Source organism: Miniopterus schreibersii (genome assembly GCF_964146895.1).
Source record: "Miniopterus schreibersii genome assembly, chromosome: 6".
Lineage (NCBI taxonomy): Eukaryota > Metazoa > Chordata > Mammalia > Chiroptera > Miniopteridae > Miniopterus > Miniopterus schreibersii.
The window spans coordinates 70,258,908-70,277,623 of record NC_138107.1 but is presented as its reverse complement, the minus strand read 5'-3'; the positions used below and the strand labels follow the sequence as shown (position 1 = coordinate 70,277,623).

The following is an 18,716-nucleotide window of genomic DNA, read 5'->3' as shown; positions in this document are numbered from 1 at the left end:
ATTAGACTCCAATCATCCACTACTAAATTCTGCTGCCCCACTCAGTCTGCTTCTTTGCAAATGTCTTCCTTCTGGCTCTCAAGGTAACAGCCCTGCCTCAGTAGACTACTGGCCAGTAGATATTTGCCATCTGTTCCAACATTTATAGGCATATATAATAAGTACACATAAGGCATCTGTTCTCTCAGGACAATAGCCAGCTAACCCTTTGTCACTACTTCAGAGATGAAAGAGAGTAAGTATGTGTAATACACCTTCAAATAATTCTCTCCCTAGTTCAAGTCCAATACTTAGCATCTTCTAGGTGCATTGTCATTATAAAATTTGATAAAAATGTTCGTATTTAAGATATCTGTACAATAGCTTTTGGAATGGTAGAGATGGAAAAGGAACTCAACTCCTAACTCATGGCATTTAACATCATTTTGGTCAATGAGATGTAAGCATAAGTCTGCTGCTGACTTCTTTTTTGGGGTAGAGCCCAACATTCAGACACAACACCTACAGAAGTAGAAGCCATCGTTATAGCCCACATGGGCCACATGCTAAAACAGTGGCACAAAAAGACAGGAAAGGTCTGGGTCCCTAATGGTGCTGCTAACAAGACTGTCTACCTCTGGACTTTCTATTACATGAGGAACCTCCTATTTGCTCAAGTCACTGAAACAGGTTCTCTGTTATTTGCTGTAGAACACAACACTAACTGATACCTTTAATGACAATTTAATCTCTCATGGAAGAGAAAGCAATGAAAAAGGAAATATTTGGTATGAGTCCAACAGCAGCCGCAACACTGACCAGTTAGCAGAGTTAGATGCCCAACAGACTTCCAAATAGTTAAAATTCTGCTATTCTGTACTAAATTCTAAAGTATAAGGAAAAAAATAACTTAATGAGAAATGTGTTCTATGGCGAATTGATTCTGAAAGTTTATCAGAGAAGCAATTAAAGAGAGACATATCCTCATCAATTTTAATGAACGATGCGCAGAAAAACTAAGGGATGGCAAATGGGTGACTGTATTCCACTCCGGGGCCCACTGCAGAGGCTACTGTCTGTTTCATTCACTTCTATGTCCTTAGTTCCTAGAGCACCTGGCAGCAAATATTTATTAAAGGAAAGAATAATTGTATCAAAGAAGGCATAAAAGAATGAGTGAAGGGACAAAACGAATGAGTGATCACAGCACTCTCTCCAGCCAAGCTCAGCGTGGGCCTCAAGATCCTTTCAACCACAGGACTCCAGGTGTCTGCCACCAATCCATTGAGACTGGTAGAAAAGCCAAATAAATTTGCCAATTTAGGTCTAGACTTAACTTTGTATAACTTCAAAAAAGAAAAAGAAAAGACAAAACCAACTAGGATATCTGGGAAGTACTCTGAACAAAACATTTTGACTCACCATAAGGGAAACCTAAAAAACTGCTAAAATTTTAATGTTAGCAGTTTTTTAATGCAGTTTTGATGTTCAAAGACTGCAGTTAGATTTTTTAAAATTCTGAGCAAATAAGATAACATAAAACAATTATTCCCAAATATGTGAATGACAATATAAGAAAAGATCATTAGAGCAAACATTATTTTTATCATAAAGTGATATATAGAAAATTAATTTGAAATGTTGTCTAATCACAACTTTAACACTAATTTATAACAGTGAGACACTTTTGGAACTATAAATCCAGTTTTGAAACAAAAATAAGTTCACACTTCAAATAAACTTAGAATTTAGTGGACAAGCCATACAAAGACACGAAGTTTTTACATTTTGATGTGATTTTGAGTGTTTTCAATAGACAAGGGAGGTCTCTTCAGGATCAAATTTTAAATCATCCTGTAATTTCAAAGTATATGTATATTCGTGTTATGTGTCCTCCCACAGTAATGTTAGATGTAAAACAGACACAAATATATTTGTATTTTCAATGTTTAAGGTAAATTAGTAAAGGCTACTTACCACACAGCTCTCACTGTTATCAGTCCTGTGAGGCAAAATGAAAGCTAAGGAGTCTAAGTTTTCACACTGTGAGGGAGTCTGGGATGTATTTTTACAACTTGTTAGCACAATGAAGAAGTGGGTGGGAATCAAAATTTCTTGATTATGGATGAGTCTGCTGTTTCTGTAAAATATGACAATATTCACTTTAAGAAAGAAATAACTATCTTCCTTTTAATGAATATTTCAGTGATGCATTTTTTTCTATATATCTAAAAATAAAATTCAGTCAAATAATTAAGTGTATTATAAGAAGTCAATAATCCTAATACCTCAACTTGTTCTGCCAGATCGAGAGTAAGAATTAGAAGACAGTCAGATAAACTCAATGCAAAACATTTTTATTTTCTATAGAAATTTTTTGCATTTGGAATTTTTAAAATTCTACCTTAACACACTGGAATTGAGACACAAATATTTTTTAATACCTACAACTAAGATACCAAAGCATTGTTGATAGTCTGTCAAACTCTGTGTAGTTGTGGACAGTGGACAGAGAACTGGTTTCAGATTCTTTTATTCCACCTCCTTCAGAGAAGCCACGTTGCTGTGAATTCTCTGTTTTAACTGAATTTTCTTTCCTATACCAAGAACTTTATATTTTCTAATTGCAGCATATTCTCGAAGATATCCCAAGTAACACCTCTGTCTCATCTTAATTCTATTTCCTTTGGCCTCAAAGCTTGGTTTTTAAGGTAGTGGGGTCCTTGTTTTCAAGTACAATCTTACGGAGAACCATAATATGTAACACACATTAAACCAGAGAGTTCTGGTTGAAGCTGTGACTGGGAAAGGTATGAAGTTGTTTTCTTTACCCATTTTACTGCTGTGGTCTATGAGGCAGTTACGGGGGAATCTTATGCCTCAAGGGATATTAGTAAAACACTGCGATTTTATAGACTAATGTGGTGACAGACACACGTGTGTAAACAGTAATCCCTAAGTCAGCCTACGAGAGACGTTCTCTGAAAGGGCCTCAATCTCGGTGGAGCTTTCAGTCCCTTTTCTCATAGCCTTGATAGCAAAATTGCTTCAAAAATCTTCTTACTGTGTCTATAAAGATCAACCCATCTCTAAAATGTTCTCCACATCTCCTTTATAAAAGCAGCCCCACTTGATGGTTTTCTCAAGATGGTCACTCTACCATTCCCCTCCAGCCAGAGCTGGGTAAAAGCTGTGACATTCACCCAAGGCCTACAGCTTTATAACCCTGTTGATTCCTTTACTCAAGATGCCTCTAGCTACACCATGGTTCTTCATCTTCTAACTGGAAGTATGTTAATTAAGATAGTATCCTAGACACACACAGAGATTTTAAACACTTTCTAGCAACAGCAGAGTTCAGTATTCCATCGGAGCTCAAGAATTACTCATCTGAGCTAAGTGGTGGAGGAGCACTACTCCTTCCATCTAAAAAAATATTTTACTGAACACTGAGTAAAACAGTAAAATGAATCAGATATTTCAAGGGGCTTCCAGTGTAATCAGAAATGCCGAATACATAAATCTGAATGGGAAAGGTTCTGCTGACTCATCCAGGAGGTAATCCCACATGATGGCTGTTGTTAAGAGTGAGTGAAATACGTGCTTACTGCTTCAGAGTCCCCGAGGCGTCATAATGGCCATCATAGTCAGAGTCAAACGCAGGGCCGCTGACCACATTGACGCCGTTTCTTTCTTCAGCATACCTTGGCAGGAGGGTGCCATGAAAGTAGCGCCAGATAACTGAAACAAAAGGACAGTGCCGTTTCAAAGGAACAGTGCTGCCATGTGAAATAAATCAGCACCACGATTCAAAATGAGCATTTGTAGTAATTAGAGATAAACGTCAAGTTTGGCTTCAGGCTTTGTGAGGCGAAAAATTCACTATTCAGCTTTGGCCTTTGGAAAGGCTTATATACAAATGTTGAATTCAACTGTATTTTAATCAGTCATGAACTTATGGTCACATGCCATCATTAAGCATTGAAAAAAAATAGTGAACAGAAACAAGTCAGCCTATTTAGATTTATTTTCAATATCTGAATTTCACAAGTATTCTAGCTGTAAATTAGAATAAAAATCTCCTTGTATGGTCTTATATTTTAAAATTCCCAATGTCACATGAAGTGTAAATGTACACATTTATTCTTGTAAAAGCCAACTGCTGCAATAATTAATCATGATATAAAATCTATTCATTTTGAGATTAAAAACAATTATCAGGAAGTTCCAAATAGTTAAATTGGGACACATACTGAAAGTTAATGTTAGTAGACTATATTAACTTAGTAAAATACAAAAAACATTATATACTTTTTTCACCAAAAATGTTTATAAACATTTAAAGAGAAATAGATATTGAATAATAGATATTGGAATACACCATAATTCTAATACTGGTAGAATTTTTTATATACTGGAATTCTCAAAGTCAAAAAACCCAATAAGGATGTATTTGATATTTAGTCATTTATTTTAGAGCAGTTCTTATTACTTATAAATTATAGCTATTACACACACACACACACACACAATGTATACATACAGAAATTCACTGAAATTATGAGATGTAGAGTTATTTTTTACCTTGAAAACTCTGGTACATTGGCACTATATTAGTAGTAAGCAATGCTTCAGAATTCATTTTACTTGAAACTTTATTTAGTTCTACAAAGAAAATAAAAGGACAACTATTTCATTCTTCACAGATACCATTAGAAATTATACTTTCTCATGGGGTTCATTTTAAAAAATAAGCTGAGTATTATCCCAAACCCATAAAACTTTCCCAGGTACTGGTTCAAGGGAGAGATGCAATGTATTTGGTCAAGTCCCTCAACAAAATAAAAATATTTAGATGTTTTCTTCTTCAAGATGAATTTACCCAAAACCAAAAACTTTAATAAGATGGGCCCCAAATTAAACATTTTCAAATTTTACCTTATTTGTCTTATTTCAACTAAAGCATATTATGTTGACAGCCTTCCATCCTTAAACTCTTTCACGGTGAAAAGAAAAAAAACAATATCTGGCTTCAGAACAACACCTACTACCCAGAAAAAACATCACAGGATGTCTGCCTGGAAATGCTGTACAAGGCTTCTTTGTATGCATTTTCAGCTTGGACCTGGTCTATTTTTATAATGCAATAGCCAGGGTCTGACTTCAGACACTTACTACAGAGCCTGGACTGGGTGTTGAGGGTATTTGAGCACCAGGAGCCTTCTGATTTTTGCCTCCTTAGGGTGACCTCAAAATGTGTTCTCATTAGCATACAAACTGGACAGTTTAAAAATAGAATACTTAACTTAAAAAAATTTTCTTTAAAGCCTCTCCGTTGGGGCTATGTATTGGTGAGAGAGCAAGAGCATTTAGGCTCTACCTTTACCTAATTATTTGAAAAACTACACTTTCGTTTTCAAACAACAAAATGATATCTCCTTACAAGGAACCCGGATGTATTTTTCTGACCTCACTGAGTTTTCTCAAATTCTGGTTAAAAGAATCTAAAGAACTTAATAAAGTGATGAACAAAATAGATTCAGTGACAGGGAAGCACGGATCAGACTGACGAATCTCAGAGGGAAGGCGGGAGTGGCTGGGTGGGGAGAGATCAACCAAAGAATTTATATGCATAACCCAAGGGCACAGACAATGGTGTGGTGAGGACCTGAGGAGGGGGTGGGTATGGGGTGGGAGGGGTCAATGGGGAGGAGAGAGGACATCTGTAATATTTGGAACAATAAAAAAAAAAAAAAAAGAAATGCAGAAAAGTAAAGAATGTCCTGCCTACAGTATCTGCACTAAGTCAACTACCCTTCAAACAACAGGAAAAGTTTTCTACGGTTCAAGTTTTAGAGCTAGTTTTAAATTTTCCCTAATAGTTATATTTCTCACTCACAATTTTCATCAATAGGTAAATAAGAGGATATACACGGCCCCGTAAGAAAGAAAAGCGAGAAGGAGGGTAGGGGAAAGAGGGCCAGTGAGAGAGAAACTTACGTGGTGGGGACAGGAACCCATAACTCATTTTAGCGTTATTTTTATAAAATGAACATTTATGGACAGGACTAAGAGAAATTCGAAGATCCTGGTAAAGGCAGTTGGAAAAGTCTTCTGTAGAGAAACTGTCCTGAAGAAAAATGAAAAGCACCATCAGGTATCAGGTATATAGAAGCAAAGGAGATTGTTTGTAAATAGTTCCAGGTGAACTATATCATAAAGTTATGGAGCTCTAGCTGTCTGTCCATGTCCTTCATCAGTTTTCCATTTTCTACTATTGTATTTATCTTTTTTCAATCTTAAGTACAAACCTCTTTCTAATACTAAGGATACTAATCATTTGTCATATATGTGCAAATATTTTCCTACTATGTTGAGCTAATTTTGTCTATAATGTTTTAATTTTACTCAATTTCAAACTTTTATATAGAGAATTGATGATTTTTAGAAATCTGAGACCATATTCCAGACTCAATTACACAACCAAGAGTTTGGGGGTGAGCAGGTGTAAAAAAGCCACTGCACAGCAATGACATGTGAAAACCTGGGGAGTAGTGATGACTAGGAAGTTTTGCAGCTTTGATTAATATAGGAAAACTGAAACAATCAAAACACCATAGTTGAGGCATTAAGCCACAATAAATTGGATGGAACCTAAAAAACTGTATAGAATGCTACATAGTATAAAGTCAAACAAAAAAAGTGTAAAGCATTTACTGTGCTTGAATATAGTCTTCAAAATATTTTTAATTCAAGTTTAAAGTAGAAATTTTATGTAAATATCTGAATGTGTATTATATGTTTATTTTAAACACAGAAATTACATACACATATGTATATATACACATATCCTTATATTTTTATTTAGCAATCTTGGTGATATCAACAATAGTTTTATTTTTTAAATCTAACTCATCTAAGCTCTCTCAAATTTCCCTTTCTATCTTTTAAGGTCATCACACAGCTTGCCAGACACTTTCAGTTTCTGAAAAGCTGGTCAGTCTTGTTTAAAACTTCCATTCCAAGTAAGATCTAGATCTCATCTCCGCCCTTTGTTCTCTCCTCCCAGGCCTTCTCTCTTTCTCTTTCCACCACAACACCCAGGAGTAAGGAGAAATGGTGGTCTTATTCTGGGATATTTTCCCTCACTCCTCTCAAGGTCTGAAACTTCTGGTCTAGGGGATGAACAAGACCCCCAGCCGCCCCCTGGTTTGGACTGGGGGTCCTCCTGTGGATGGATGGTATATTCTGGGGGGTGACTGAGCCTTCTCCATCAGTGAGGATTTGCTAAGAGTTAAGCAGTTGAGGAAAACTCTCGTGCTCATATACTATGTATTTAGAGATGAATAATTATGACAGATTGTAAAAATGATTTCATAAAATTATAAAGTAAAATCATAAAATATTTAAACCAAAGGCAAGAGAGAAGCCTTTACTGCATATCCCTCATTTCACAGGAAAAGAAATATGCTGAGTCTCAAAGTCACAGGCTAGTGAGTGGCAGAGCTGGAACCTAATTTTTCTGACTCCCGGGGTTCAGTGAACTAATTTGAAAAGTGATTATAAAGCCAAGATTAACAGTGAGGAATAATGTTTTCAATGTTTTGCTTAATGATAACTGGAAATAACCACACAGAGCTAAAGGGGTGACAAATACTTGCATTTCTGTCCACGGTGTAGGAGGACCAAAGGGGCATTTGGATGTCATGGCTGTAACCACTCACAAACCGGTGCTGGTAGAGCAGACAGACAGAGCTGTTCTTCTGGAGAACTCTGGGTCTCCCATAGGGCAAAGCACCACGCTTAATAACCTTCTCTTGGGTCATAGGAGGAAAACGAAACCACCATTTAAATGTACTTAGAGTGCATTACATGATAATATATATGATACACTCATCTAATTCTTTCCCCTACTTAACCCTACTGAAAAGTTATTTTTAACTCTAACAAAAAGCTAATTAAGAAAACAAAAGCCCGGCTGGTGTGGCTCAGTGGTTGGGTGTCGCCCTATGAACCAGGAGGTCATGGTTCGGTTCCTGGTCAGGGCACATGCCCAGGTCAGGGGCTCGATCCCCAGTTAGGGGCGTGCAGGAGGCAGCCGATCAATGATTCTCTCTCATCACTGATGTTTCTGTATCTCTCTCCCTCTCCTTTCCTCTCCCTGAAATCAATAAAAACATATTTAAAAAAAGAAACAAAAGGAATTCACTGCATTTTTTTGTCCATGCAGATTTTGAAAGAGCAATATAATATGAAGATATTACAATATACATGAAACTGCTAGAAATTTCAGCAATTAGGACTTAAATTATATTACTAAAAAATTATTTAATATTATTTCAATTACTTATTGTTCAGGATGTTCCAGAAAGAAAATTTTCTGGATAATATGTGTACTTGGGAAGCAAAAATTCAGACCTGAAATTATGAGACTAAACTGAATGAAGCAATAACAGTCCATACTATTTATTCCCTTTTCCCAAGTGTCAGGTGCTTTGTAGGGTTCTTTGTGACAGCATCTACTTTAATTCTTAAGTAGCACCATGAGTTAAGGTTATATGCCCAATTTACAGATGAGAAACAGCAGCTTATAGGAAGTAAATACTTTTGGACATATAGTTCCTAAGCTCATATTCAAACCCAGATCTACCCAATTCCAGAAGTATCATTCTTTACCACAGCACTTTAACACCTTGGGATCATCGAAGGTTTCTCCAACCTGAACATTTATTGAATTTTATTCAGACAAATTCAAGTAAAGAGCAGTGCAGAATTCACTGTTTTATGCCAGCATGAAAAAACTGTATGACAAGTAATTTAATCTATCAGAGACTCTGTCAAGTGTATCAGAGACTGTATTGAAATGTCATTGAACATCCAAGTCACAACTGACAGATTCCATAGGTGTCTGCATAGTCTTAATTTTCATTCAAAAGTTATGAAGAAATAACTTTAGATAAATACATCAATTTATATACTCTCTCGTAACTAAGAACTCAGTGAGAGGCACATTTAACAAGTATTTTAAGTAGAAATTAAAAGATTTATTATAAACCTATAAAAATCTTCCAAATCTCGAAACATCTCTAATGTCTTAGAAAGAGTGATCCACTTTCCACTAGATATACTACATGCTGCTTCCACTGAAAATATTCCTTTTTTCCTTATGACTAATAGTCTAGATTGTGAAGCAAAGAAATCTCTGTTTTATCAGGTGGTCTTTTACTACTCCCTTTATTTTATTGGTCAGTCTAAAAATTGCCCTCAAACCCATTCTCTTTGGTTCACACTATACAGAAAAAGCCTACTTTTATGTTCCATGTTCAAGATTAAACATGCCTTACCTTCTGCCATGGTCAGATTCAACTGTGTCTGAAAATTCACGACTGGAAAAATCTAAAAAGTTAATAATACTATTTTTAAAGAATGACAGACATGTTCTAATTTTATAAGGAGCAATGTCTATAGGTTAATTATCCCACTGTAGAACAAAGATACAATTTAAAACCACCTTGTACATGTAAAAATTATTGTTTTAATGTAGAAGATGAAAAGATAGGGATGACAGTTGCAAAATGACAAACTTGTTAGTGTAAGCACACTATTAATTGAAAAATAAGAATATAATTGCTGCTTTAAACATCTTATCTCCACCCTTACAGTCTTTCTAAAAGCCTAAAATAAAACAGAAAGCATAAACTCAACCACTCCCCAAATTTCTATCTTTAGGGATCCCATCTCTTTTTTTATAACTTGTCACATATTTTCCTCCTTTTATGACAGCTATATATGAAGGTTGGAGAAAAATGGAACAGTGCCATATATTCTTTTTTCGTACCAAAACATGATGTTTTCCCCCTAAATTTAAAATAGGTGGGGATTTACTTTAGAGAAGCAATATGGTGATCAGTTTATAATCACGACCAAGTGCTGGGATAACAGGACTCAGCTAAACCTCTCCCAAACTGCAAGTCAAGTCACAACACCCAGGGATTAAAAATAGAGGCAAAAATACAAAAAAACAAGGTAGGGAAAAAAGGTCTGCATGTGTCACTAGAATTAAAAATAAATATTTTCACTCTCACTCATAAATTTTAACTTGATCATTAAGTATTTCCACAGCACATGCTACGCAGAAGGTGCTATGAAAACATACACATCGGGCTCAACTTCTCAACACTTACCGAGGGGTCACACGAGCAGCCAAGGTTCTCTCTGGGGGTCTCTGTGAAGGGGCACTGTACCAGGGGGCGGGCTTCTTTGGGATGCTTTGGGGTATAAACGGGATTCTTTAGAAGGTGGTTAAGACTTCCTTGAGTTCCGTTATTAGGAGCAGGTGTCAAATTCAGTAAATCTGCATAATTCCAGGAATGGTAAAGATTTACTTAAAAGTTTCAAAATCAAATAAATAGTAGACTTGTACTATGATTCTTATGATTTAAAACCAAATCTATATGAGTTCTTAACTCTTTATCTAAAATAAAACTATAAAATCTCTTGGGGTTTAGAGTATTTATAACTATGCTATTCTTTATGAAAATACTGAGATATATGCTGTACTTCCCTATAAAAATTTCTGAATTTTAATGTGTATAATAACTATAGTTAGCATATGTTGAATGCTTATTATATGCCAATCACTGTGCTAATATATTTTTCTTATTTAATCCTCCAAACAATTTAATAGGTTATCTGTCAAGATTTGGCATATGAGTAATAAGAGCACTTTGCTCAAGGTCTCAAAACTACTAACATAATAGACCCGGGATTCAAAACCAGCTTTGTCCAAGTCTAAGATTCATGCTCTTAATAATAATAATAGCAAACACTTATATAGTAAAGCACTTATTCTGTCAGGTACTGTTTTAAGTGCTTTAGGATCTATTAGCTCATTTATGTATATCAACTCCCATTGAAAGAATTATACTTAGGATATCCTTAAGGTTTTGCAAAAATCCAGGATCATCAGAAAAAGGAAGTCATACTTGAGATGTAATACTCCACCCAGAAAGAATCATAAAGAAGGTACAGAGTAAACCAAGAATATATTAATGGGTCTGCCTTCATTTTTATAACCTTGACATTGCCATCCATTCAACTATTTTTGCTACCAGATATTCCACCTGTTTTGTCTACCTTTTATAGCCCCTGAACTCTTTTCTCTGGCTTCCACCACTGATCAAATTCAGTGGTCACATAATTAAGCCCAGGGCCTGGAAAAGTAATAGGCACTGGGGATGTACAGGCCTTTCCACTCTGGGTGTTGTACTCAACCAATGTGCAGCCTAGTGGAAGAATCAGATAAGTAATCAGATTGTATGTTCAGCACATTTTTTCAGTGACTCTGGGTCAGGAAGAAAAATGGTGGGAATGTGAGGGTCTATCTTGTCTCATCACCATCTCCACTAAGGTGCCCATCAAGTGGCCTATTTTTGGTCATCCTATTCCAGCTCTATTTTCAGAAGAGATGAAAGCTGCCTCTTCACACTTACCACACATTAAGTTATAGACTTCAATATTTTCAAAAGAATCAACTTCAGTGCCGTGCTTGAATCCAGGTCCATAGCCAATAAAGAGGGCCTAGATTGACCAGGAAAGTAGCAGTTTATGAATTCTAGTTATGTTTGTAGTTGATCAAATGTAAAGTACAGCATAGAGAATACTGTCTATAACAGTATAATAACTATGCATAGTGCCAAGCTGGTACTAACTTATTGGAGAATCACTTAGTAAGTTATATAAGTGTCTAACTGCTATGCTGTACATCTGAAACTAACAAAATGTTGAATGTCAACTGTAATTGGGAAACTAAAACTAAAAACTTTTTTAAAAGTAATTTTATATTATCTACATTGTACATATACAAACTGGTTACCTTAAGAGAAAAAATACTATGCCCAATGGGCTTGGTGGAATTTTTTAACCCCTGTTGCACAAATAATCTAAAGACATCTAGGATATTTCTCTTAGCTTTATTATAATTCCTGACTTGACATTCAGAACAGAATTATGATGAAATCTTATTTCATCTATGGAATGGAATATACCCCTCCTCACACAGTGTTGCAAGGATCAAATTAAATAATTATTGTGAGTATATTTTTAAAAATTTAAAGTGCGAGGTAAATATAAGGTATTATCTTCATTTAGAGCATAAGTATGATATCTTCTGAAGTGTTAACAAATTGTCTTTCATTTAATGTGGAGTAATATTCTTAATGGAGCATAATATATACAAAATAATTACTGGAAATTTAGTAGGAGGCATATGTCACATTTTCATGAAATATTAATGTAAATTTTAACAAAATTCTATTAATTTAATTAATGCCCAAAGGAAAATAGTTATATGAAAGTATATTCTTCATTACTTCTTATTCAAGATGCATAATGTCTGTGCTTTTAAGTCTAAAACTTTATCAGTTTTTCTTCAGCTGTAACTATTGCTTTTAAAAAATATAATAGATATACTCACTTGCATATTTGAAAATATGTTGTCAGAGCCATGAAATCCACCTCCACAATATTTCCTTTCTGAAGGATTCCTAATTTTTACATAATATGAATTAATAATGTAAAGTCCATTCATAAAGCAAAATTGATAACCAGGGCATCATTTTCATTAATAAAGAGCAAGTAACTATTTTTTTTAAAGAAATCAAGAGAAGGTAAATAAATCACTGGCCTTTGAAAAGCATTAAGAAGCCACCTTTATCTTTTATTTTATAGACAAATCAGCTATAAGCAATATTGTATAGAGAGAAAAAACCACTATCACTGAGACAGAACTAGCCTTGAACCCTGATTGTGATAATAATTAGCTGACTTTAGAAATTTAATTATCTTCTCTTGGTTTCAATTTTGTCCAATTGAGTCGTTTATAAAAACTAAATGGTTTAACCTAAAGAAATGCTTGAAACATAGTAGATGTTCACTAAATATTAATTCTCCCGTGAGGGTAAGAACCAGCCTTTTTCATATTTCCAAAGCACAGGTCTCTAATGAAGCAGAGACAGTGCAATTCTGTTGAGTCAAGTATGCACCCCTGGCTTCGCAGAAACAATCAAAAGAGTTAATGATCCAGTTTTGAGATGTTAACCATATTAATTATCTAAATAATTTGCTGAACGCACCAATAAACTGAAATATATTGACAGATTAGTATAACAAGAATGAAAAAAACAACTGTGTAAAATGATGAAGGTAATTGGTCATTATAAGGTAAAGAGCTTTTGCCAATTATTTGCTGGACTTTGAAGATATTATTAGGCATAACTGTAATGTGCAGAAAAGATATAATAGCATATGGTGACACAAATCTGAAGCCTAAGAAATAATCACTGCGGATGTGAATGGACAAAGCAGTGGCTCTTAGGTGTGGGTGAACCCCCCTTGCCAGGGAAGTTCTGGCAATGCCAGGTGACATTTTTGGTTGTTACAGCTATAGAATGAGTAGTTTTTCATCTAATGAGTAGAAGCCAGGAATGATTTCAAACATCCCATAATACACAAGACAACTCCCCGCAATAAAGAATTATCTGATCCCAAATGTCAAGAGACCAAGGTTGAAAAATCCTAGAATAGAATGTAGAGAATCATATTTGTGCAGTTTTCATATAATACATTGTTGGAAAGAGTCCAATGGTTACCTTGACTTACTAACAGATCAGGCTAAGTTTATCTGGGAGGTTATCAGAACTTACAATGCAAGTTGCCACTGAGGGTCCAAATAGAATGTCAAGGGCTCAATCCTGTCACTTTTGGCAAAGTGCAGCCGCTTGGGTAAGAACTGTTTTAGGTAAGGTTTGAAGTGCTGGTTTGGCTCCCGGCACTGAAATTGTAGAAGGCAAAAAAACACCATTATTTGAATATTTTCTTAAGTGTAAACTTCTTTTGAAAGTGCTTTCTAACTCTACATGAATTTTTTCTCACTAATATTTTACCAGCATGCCCAATACATCACACGTGGAAAAATAAATGAGTTCTTACTATTTGTATAATGTACAGGTTAAATAGCTATTGAATATTCTTATTTTTACATGAAATCATAATCATTGCATAGATGTCTCAGGATGCTTAGAGTGTGCCACCAGATTATATTTGTGTTACTACTGATGATCCTCTTTTCAAATACTCGTATAATTACAATTTTAAAAATTTTCTCCAAAAATTTTCTATCAAGTAAAAAAAAAAAAGTAGTATAGATAACTCAGCTCTAGGACAAAAACATATTTTTTAAAATTGGCATTAAAAAAGACTGGTAGAAAATATATTGTGATGCTAACAGTGTTTATGGTGGTACAGCTATGGTTTTTTTCCTTCTAGTGTTTCCGATTATGCATTTCTTGTATTGTCACATAAATTTAACAATGCCAATAAACAAATTCTCAAAAATTTTCAAACCCAAATTATTGGGACATGCCCCTAAAGATTTTTAAAAATCTACAGAGCATTTAAATATTGGCCCAGTTACTAAAAAATTCTAATCCTATAATCTCAAGAACAAATCCTGAACATTTTCTAAATATATATTATACAAAACTAACAGTAATTCAAGAATGGAACAATAAAGATACTCACAGAAAGATTTCTGGCAATGCCTTCATAATTAACTGAAGGGGACAAAGATAAAAATAATTGTTGATGGTACGCTACAATTAGAACTAAAAATAATACAAAAATATAGATTGTCAGACAATATTTAAATACCAAAGCAGGTTTCAAGCAGCTCATTTAAATCATTATGTATTAGCCATTGACAGGAATAAGACAGATGTTTAGGAATCCCCACCCCAAGCCTGTGAAATTATGTCATATTGTTAAATGAACATCGACCTCTCCATCCATCTGTCCATCCAACTGTCTCCATCTGGTCATCTATCCAACTACCTGTCCATCCATCTACCCATCCATCTATCTGTTCATACAGTCAAATACTCATGCTTCCATCTGTCTAGAGCTTGTATGACTTTACTGTGTAAAAATAAAAGTGAATGTGTTTTATATACACACAGAAAACATCTGAGGAGACACATTCCAAACTTAACAATGTTCACCTCTAAAGAGAGGAACTGAGTTGTGAATTAGGGGAGTTTAGGCTGGGAAACTTACTTTTTACTTTATATACTTTGATAATCACTGATAATTCCAGAATTTCAAAGTAAGAGGATACAGGGGAGCTCAGAAAAGGGGACAAGTAGAATAGTTTGGAACTGTGTTTGCACAGCAAGCCCACAGTTACCTATTTAGTGTACCTCGGGCTACAAATCAGTAGCAGGCTAGCTTTCTAAGATCCTTTTAGCTAGACTTTACATAAGGTTGAGAAAATTATCCAGGTAAGAGAATGTGTACTATATATGTGTTTTATTTATATATGCAGATAAATAGACATGTTTTTGCTTTAATTTGGGAAACTTGGGGGGCTGCTAACTGAGCTAAGGGTGTGGCTAAAGCTTAGCCATCCCATCCTAAACATTTCTGGGACTGCCATTGCCGCTGTAGTTTTCATGAGGTTTTATAACTATTGTGTATTACTTTTATACATTTAAAAAATACTAACTGGAGGTCCTGGCCAGATAGCTAAGTTGGTTAGAGCAACATCCCAATATGCCAAGGTTGCGGGTTTGATCCCTGGTCAGGGCACATACAAAAATCAACCAATGAATGCATTCATAAGTGGAACAACACCTCTCTCTCTCCCTCTCTTTCTCTCTCTCTCTCTCCTCCCTCTTCTTTCAAATCAATAAAATAAAAATAAAAATACTAATTAAAACTTGTCATGTATATAGAGTCTGTGCTTTGGGTTGCTATGCTAATATATTTGCATAACCATTTTCCTGAAACAAAATCTATTTTTTCCTTATGAATATTCAATAGTATCTATTAAAGTATATAGCACTGCAGTGGCAAAATCTAACCCCAATTTTGTTGTGGTAATTTGATGTTTATCTCATCACTGTATGCTATCCCAATTTTGATAACTGTCAGATGGCTTTCTTCTCCTTCCATTTTAGAAGTCAATTGTAACAGAAAAGTAAACAAAATTGCCCTAAGTATCTGAAAGTTACCAAGGATGGTAATCAAAAAGAGGGGTAGACATAAAATTTCTCAAGGAAAATTGTCCTCTAATTTTAGAAAAACTGATAGTCTTTCTATTATGAATTTGTTTTTTTAGGAAAATAAACAAAAAAAGAGGAGTATAACAGAAGTACAAACAATTATGAAATAGGCTTGACTTGCAAAAGAGTAAACATTTTAAAGTATTTCTTGGCAGTCTGGGTGGTCAAGAGAGAATGAAAAATTTCTTGTTCTCCGTTTATAAAATACATTCTTATTGCTCTTTGAAATGGTTTAAGAAGGTCATTTCTGAGGACGGAAATCAGTTGCTTATAGAATGAATCATCTCTGGCAGCACTCCTCCTCATAACAGAATATTATTTTATAACCTCGGTAAGTTATTTTAATGGAATATCATTAATTAAAGTTAAATAGTTATAGCTAAACTTTTCTCTTAAATTCTTTTTTGTACAAGTAGTCTTGAGCCTAATAAAAGCAAAACACAGAATACAACATAAAATTGTACTAAGCTTATCGAATAACATTCTTAGCCATAAATACCAAACAGATAAGTGGTTAGACGTGTCCTCACATCCAGTCCCTTTGGAAGATTTGCACTGAAGATTATTTAATCATGAAAAGGAAATTAACTTTAATTGGTTCCCTTTAGTTTAGACATATAATGATTTAAAGGAATGTATTCTAATCACAATCAAATTCAAGGTTAGCATAAACTATACTTACATGAATAGTATTTATCTGGGACATCAGAGGGTCTCAATCGAGCTGCAGGTCCATATACAACTTTAATATTTTTAACATCACCCAGATATTTATTCAGATATACATATTTCTTACAACTGCCTTGTTCCATACCTAGGTAAAAAAAAAAAAAAAAAATTCCCAAATATGTTGCAACTTTAATAAAAAATTTAACATGTAGAAAAAAATTTCACTTCCAGATTTTAATTCCATAAACATGTGTGCAGTGCTCATGTTAGTTAAATATCTCATAGGTAAGACACAGAATTTCAACTATATCTACCACTTCACTTTAAAAAAAAATATTTTCCCTTCTCTTTACCCAGAATTAGCTTAATGTTTCTTTTTATCAATGTATGTCCATATCTTTATATCTTTATGCAAGTGAAGAGAAACAACACATTTTTAGACTAAATATGAAAGCCTAGTTATTTTCCCCAAACCACCTAGGATATTACGTGGGAGCATAAAATTCTTATTCTCATCCCAGGACTGGAATTTCTTTAGGATATGACTTTTTAGGACTGTTTCTAGAAATAATTTTCAGTAATTACTTCTGAAGCAAATAATGACAGAAAAAAACAAACAATAAAAAGAACTTGTTTTCTATTTTCTTGTATACACACCACTTCTATAGTCCCAAAGCTACATAGAAACAGGTCTTATAAAGGTCACAGTAAGTAAAAGTGAAATTAAAATAGTGCCAAAATTAATATACACTGTCTCCAAAGTCAGACTTATGCTAAAAAAAATTAGAAAAGGTATATAATAATCTGTTCAAATTAAATCTAAAATTGGTAGAGTAGATTTATCAAACTTTAATATGAAAAAAAAATTTTTTTAAGTATCCAAATTCCTGGTGTAAGCCTTCCCCAAATCAGGAGATGGGTGCATTTTGATTGATAGGCTCTTAGACTTCCGTGAATTCTATGTCTCATTTGTACTTTATATTTAATATTACATTTTCCTAAAGACTTTCTACAAGAAACTATGTCTTTAAAAAAAGAATTAACGATGACAATCAGAGGAAATAAGGAAACAATTATCAAGTACATTTGGGGGGGGGCGCCATTTAACTTCAAGGGTGAATGATGCAAATTGAGGTTACCGTGGTCTGAAATGAGGATGAGGTTCAGGCACCGGTGCAAGTTCAGCTCTTTCAGACCATCCATCAGCATGCCGACCATGCTGTCGACCCTCTGCAACGCTCTGATGACCTAAGAAAGAGAACCGACATGGGATGCATTCCACACTACTGGCTACTCCCGTGTGAAGCTGTGTCTGTTACAAAGGGAGGAAGGGGAGAGGGAGAGAGAGAGAGAGGGAGGGAGAGAGAGAAGAATGAGGGAGGGAGGGAGGGAGGGAGGGAGGGAGGGAGGGAGGGAGGGAGGGAGGGAGGGAGGGAGGGAGGGAGGAGAGAGAGAAGAATGAGGGAGGGAGGGAGGGAGGGAGGGAGGGAGGGACGGAGGGGGGAGAGAGAGAAAAGAAAGAATGAGGGAGGGAGAGAGGGAGGGAGGGAGGAAGGAAGGAAGGGGGGAGAGAGAGAGAGAAAAGAAAGAAGGAGGGAGGGAGGGAGGGAGGAAGGAAGGGGGAGAGAGAGAAAGACAGATGGAGGGAGGAAGGGAGGGAGAAAGTTAGTCCGTTAGTTCAGTGGATGAAAACACTGTGATGAATTGATTCACATGAGCCTAAGACAAGTCAGGTAACACAGGCTGGGAATGAAAGAACTACTGACCATTAATGGTGAAATGGCTAAAATTCCACATGTGCTTAATCATAAACCTTGGAAAAGGCATTAGCTAAACTGATTCTCTCGCCGTCTCTGAGTTCAGAATGCTACTCCTTAGACCAGGGCCAATTTAGGACAAAGTAGTACTAACCCAAATTCATACTTTTTGGCCAGAAACAAATGTACTTTA

The 18,716-nt window shown here is 35.1% G+C and overlaps 1 protein-coding gene across 1 annotated transcript in view; it reads right to left on the bottom strand.

Annotated features, from left to right (window-relative positions):
• The window catches only part of ENPP1 (ectonucleotide pyrophosphatase/phosphodiesterase 1), a 59,965-nt gene that overhangs the window by 1,545 nt on the left and 39,704 nt on the right, over nucleotides 1–18,716 (bottom strand). Inside the window, exons 12-24 of the mRNA XM_081140023.1 lie at nucleotides 17,906–18,014; nucleotides 16,780–16,911; nucleotides 14,560–14,591; nucleotides 13,683–13,810; nucleotides 12,455–12,524; nucleotides 11,472–11,559; nucleotides 10,164–10,333; nucleotides 9,324–9,375; nucleotides 7,641–7,795; nucleotides 5,980–6,109; nucleotides 4,564–4,644; nucleotides 3,588–3,720; nucleotides 1,957–2,119 (exon numbers count right to left, since the gene is read on the bottom strand). Of these exons, the coding sequence (XP_080996149.1) occupies nucleotides 1,957–2,119; nucleotides 3,588–3,720; nucleotides 4,564–4,644; nucleotides 5,980–6,109; nucleotides 7,641–7,795; nucleotides 9,324–9,375; nucleotides 10,164–10,333; nucleotides 11,472–11,559; nucleotides 12,455–12,524; nucleotides 13,683–13,810; nucleotides 14,560–14,591; nucleotides 16,780–16,911; nucleotides 17,906–18,014 (1,443 nt within the window). The remainder of the gene's footprint in view (nucleotides 1–1,956; nucleotides 2,120–3,587; nucleotides 3,721–4,563; nucleotides 4,645–5,979; nucleotides 6,110–7,640; nucleotides 7,796–9,323; nucleotides 9,376–10,163; nucleotides 10,334–11,471; nucleotides 11,560–12,454; nucleotides 12,525–13,682; nucleotides 13,811–14,559; nucleotides 14,592–16,779; nucleotides 16,912–17,905; nucleotides 18,015–18,716) is intronic.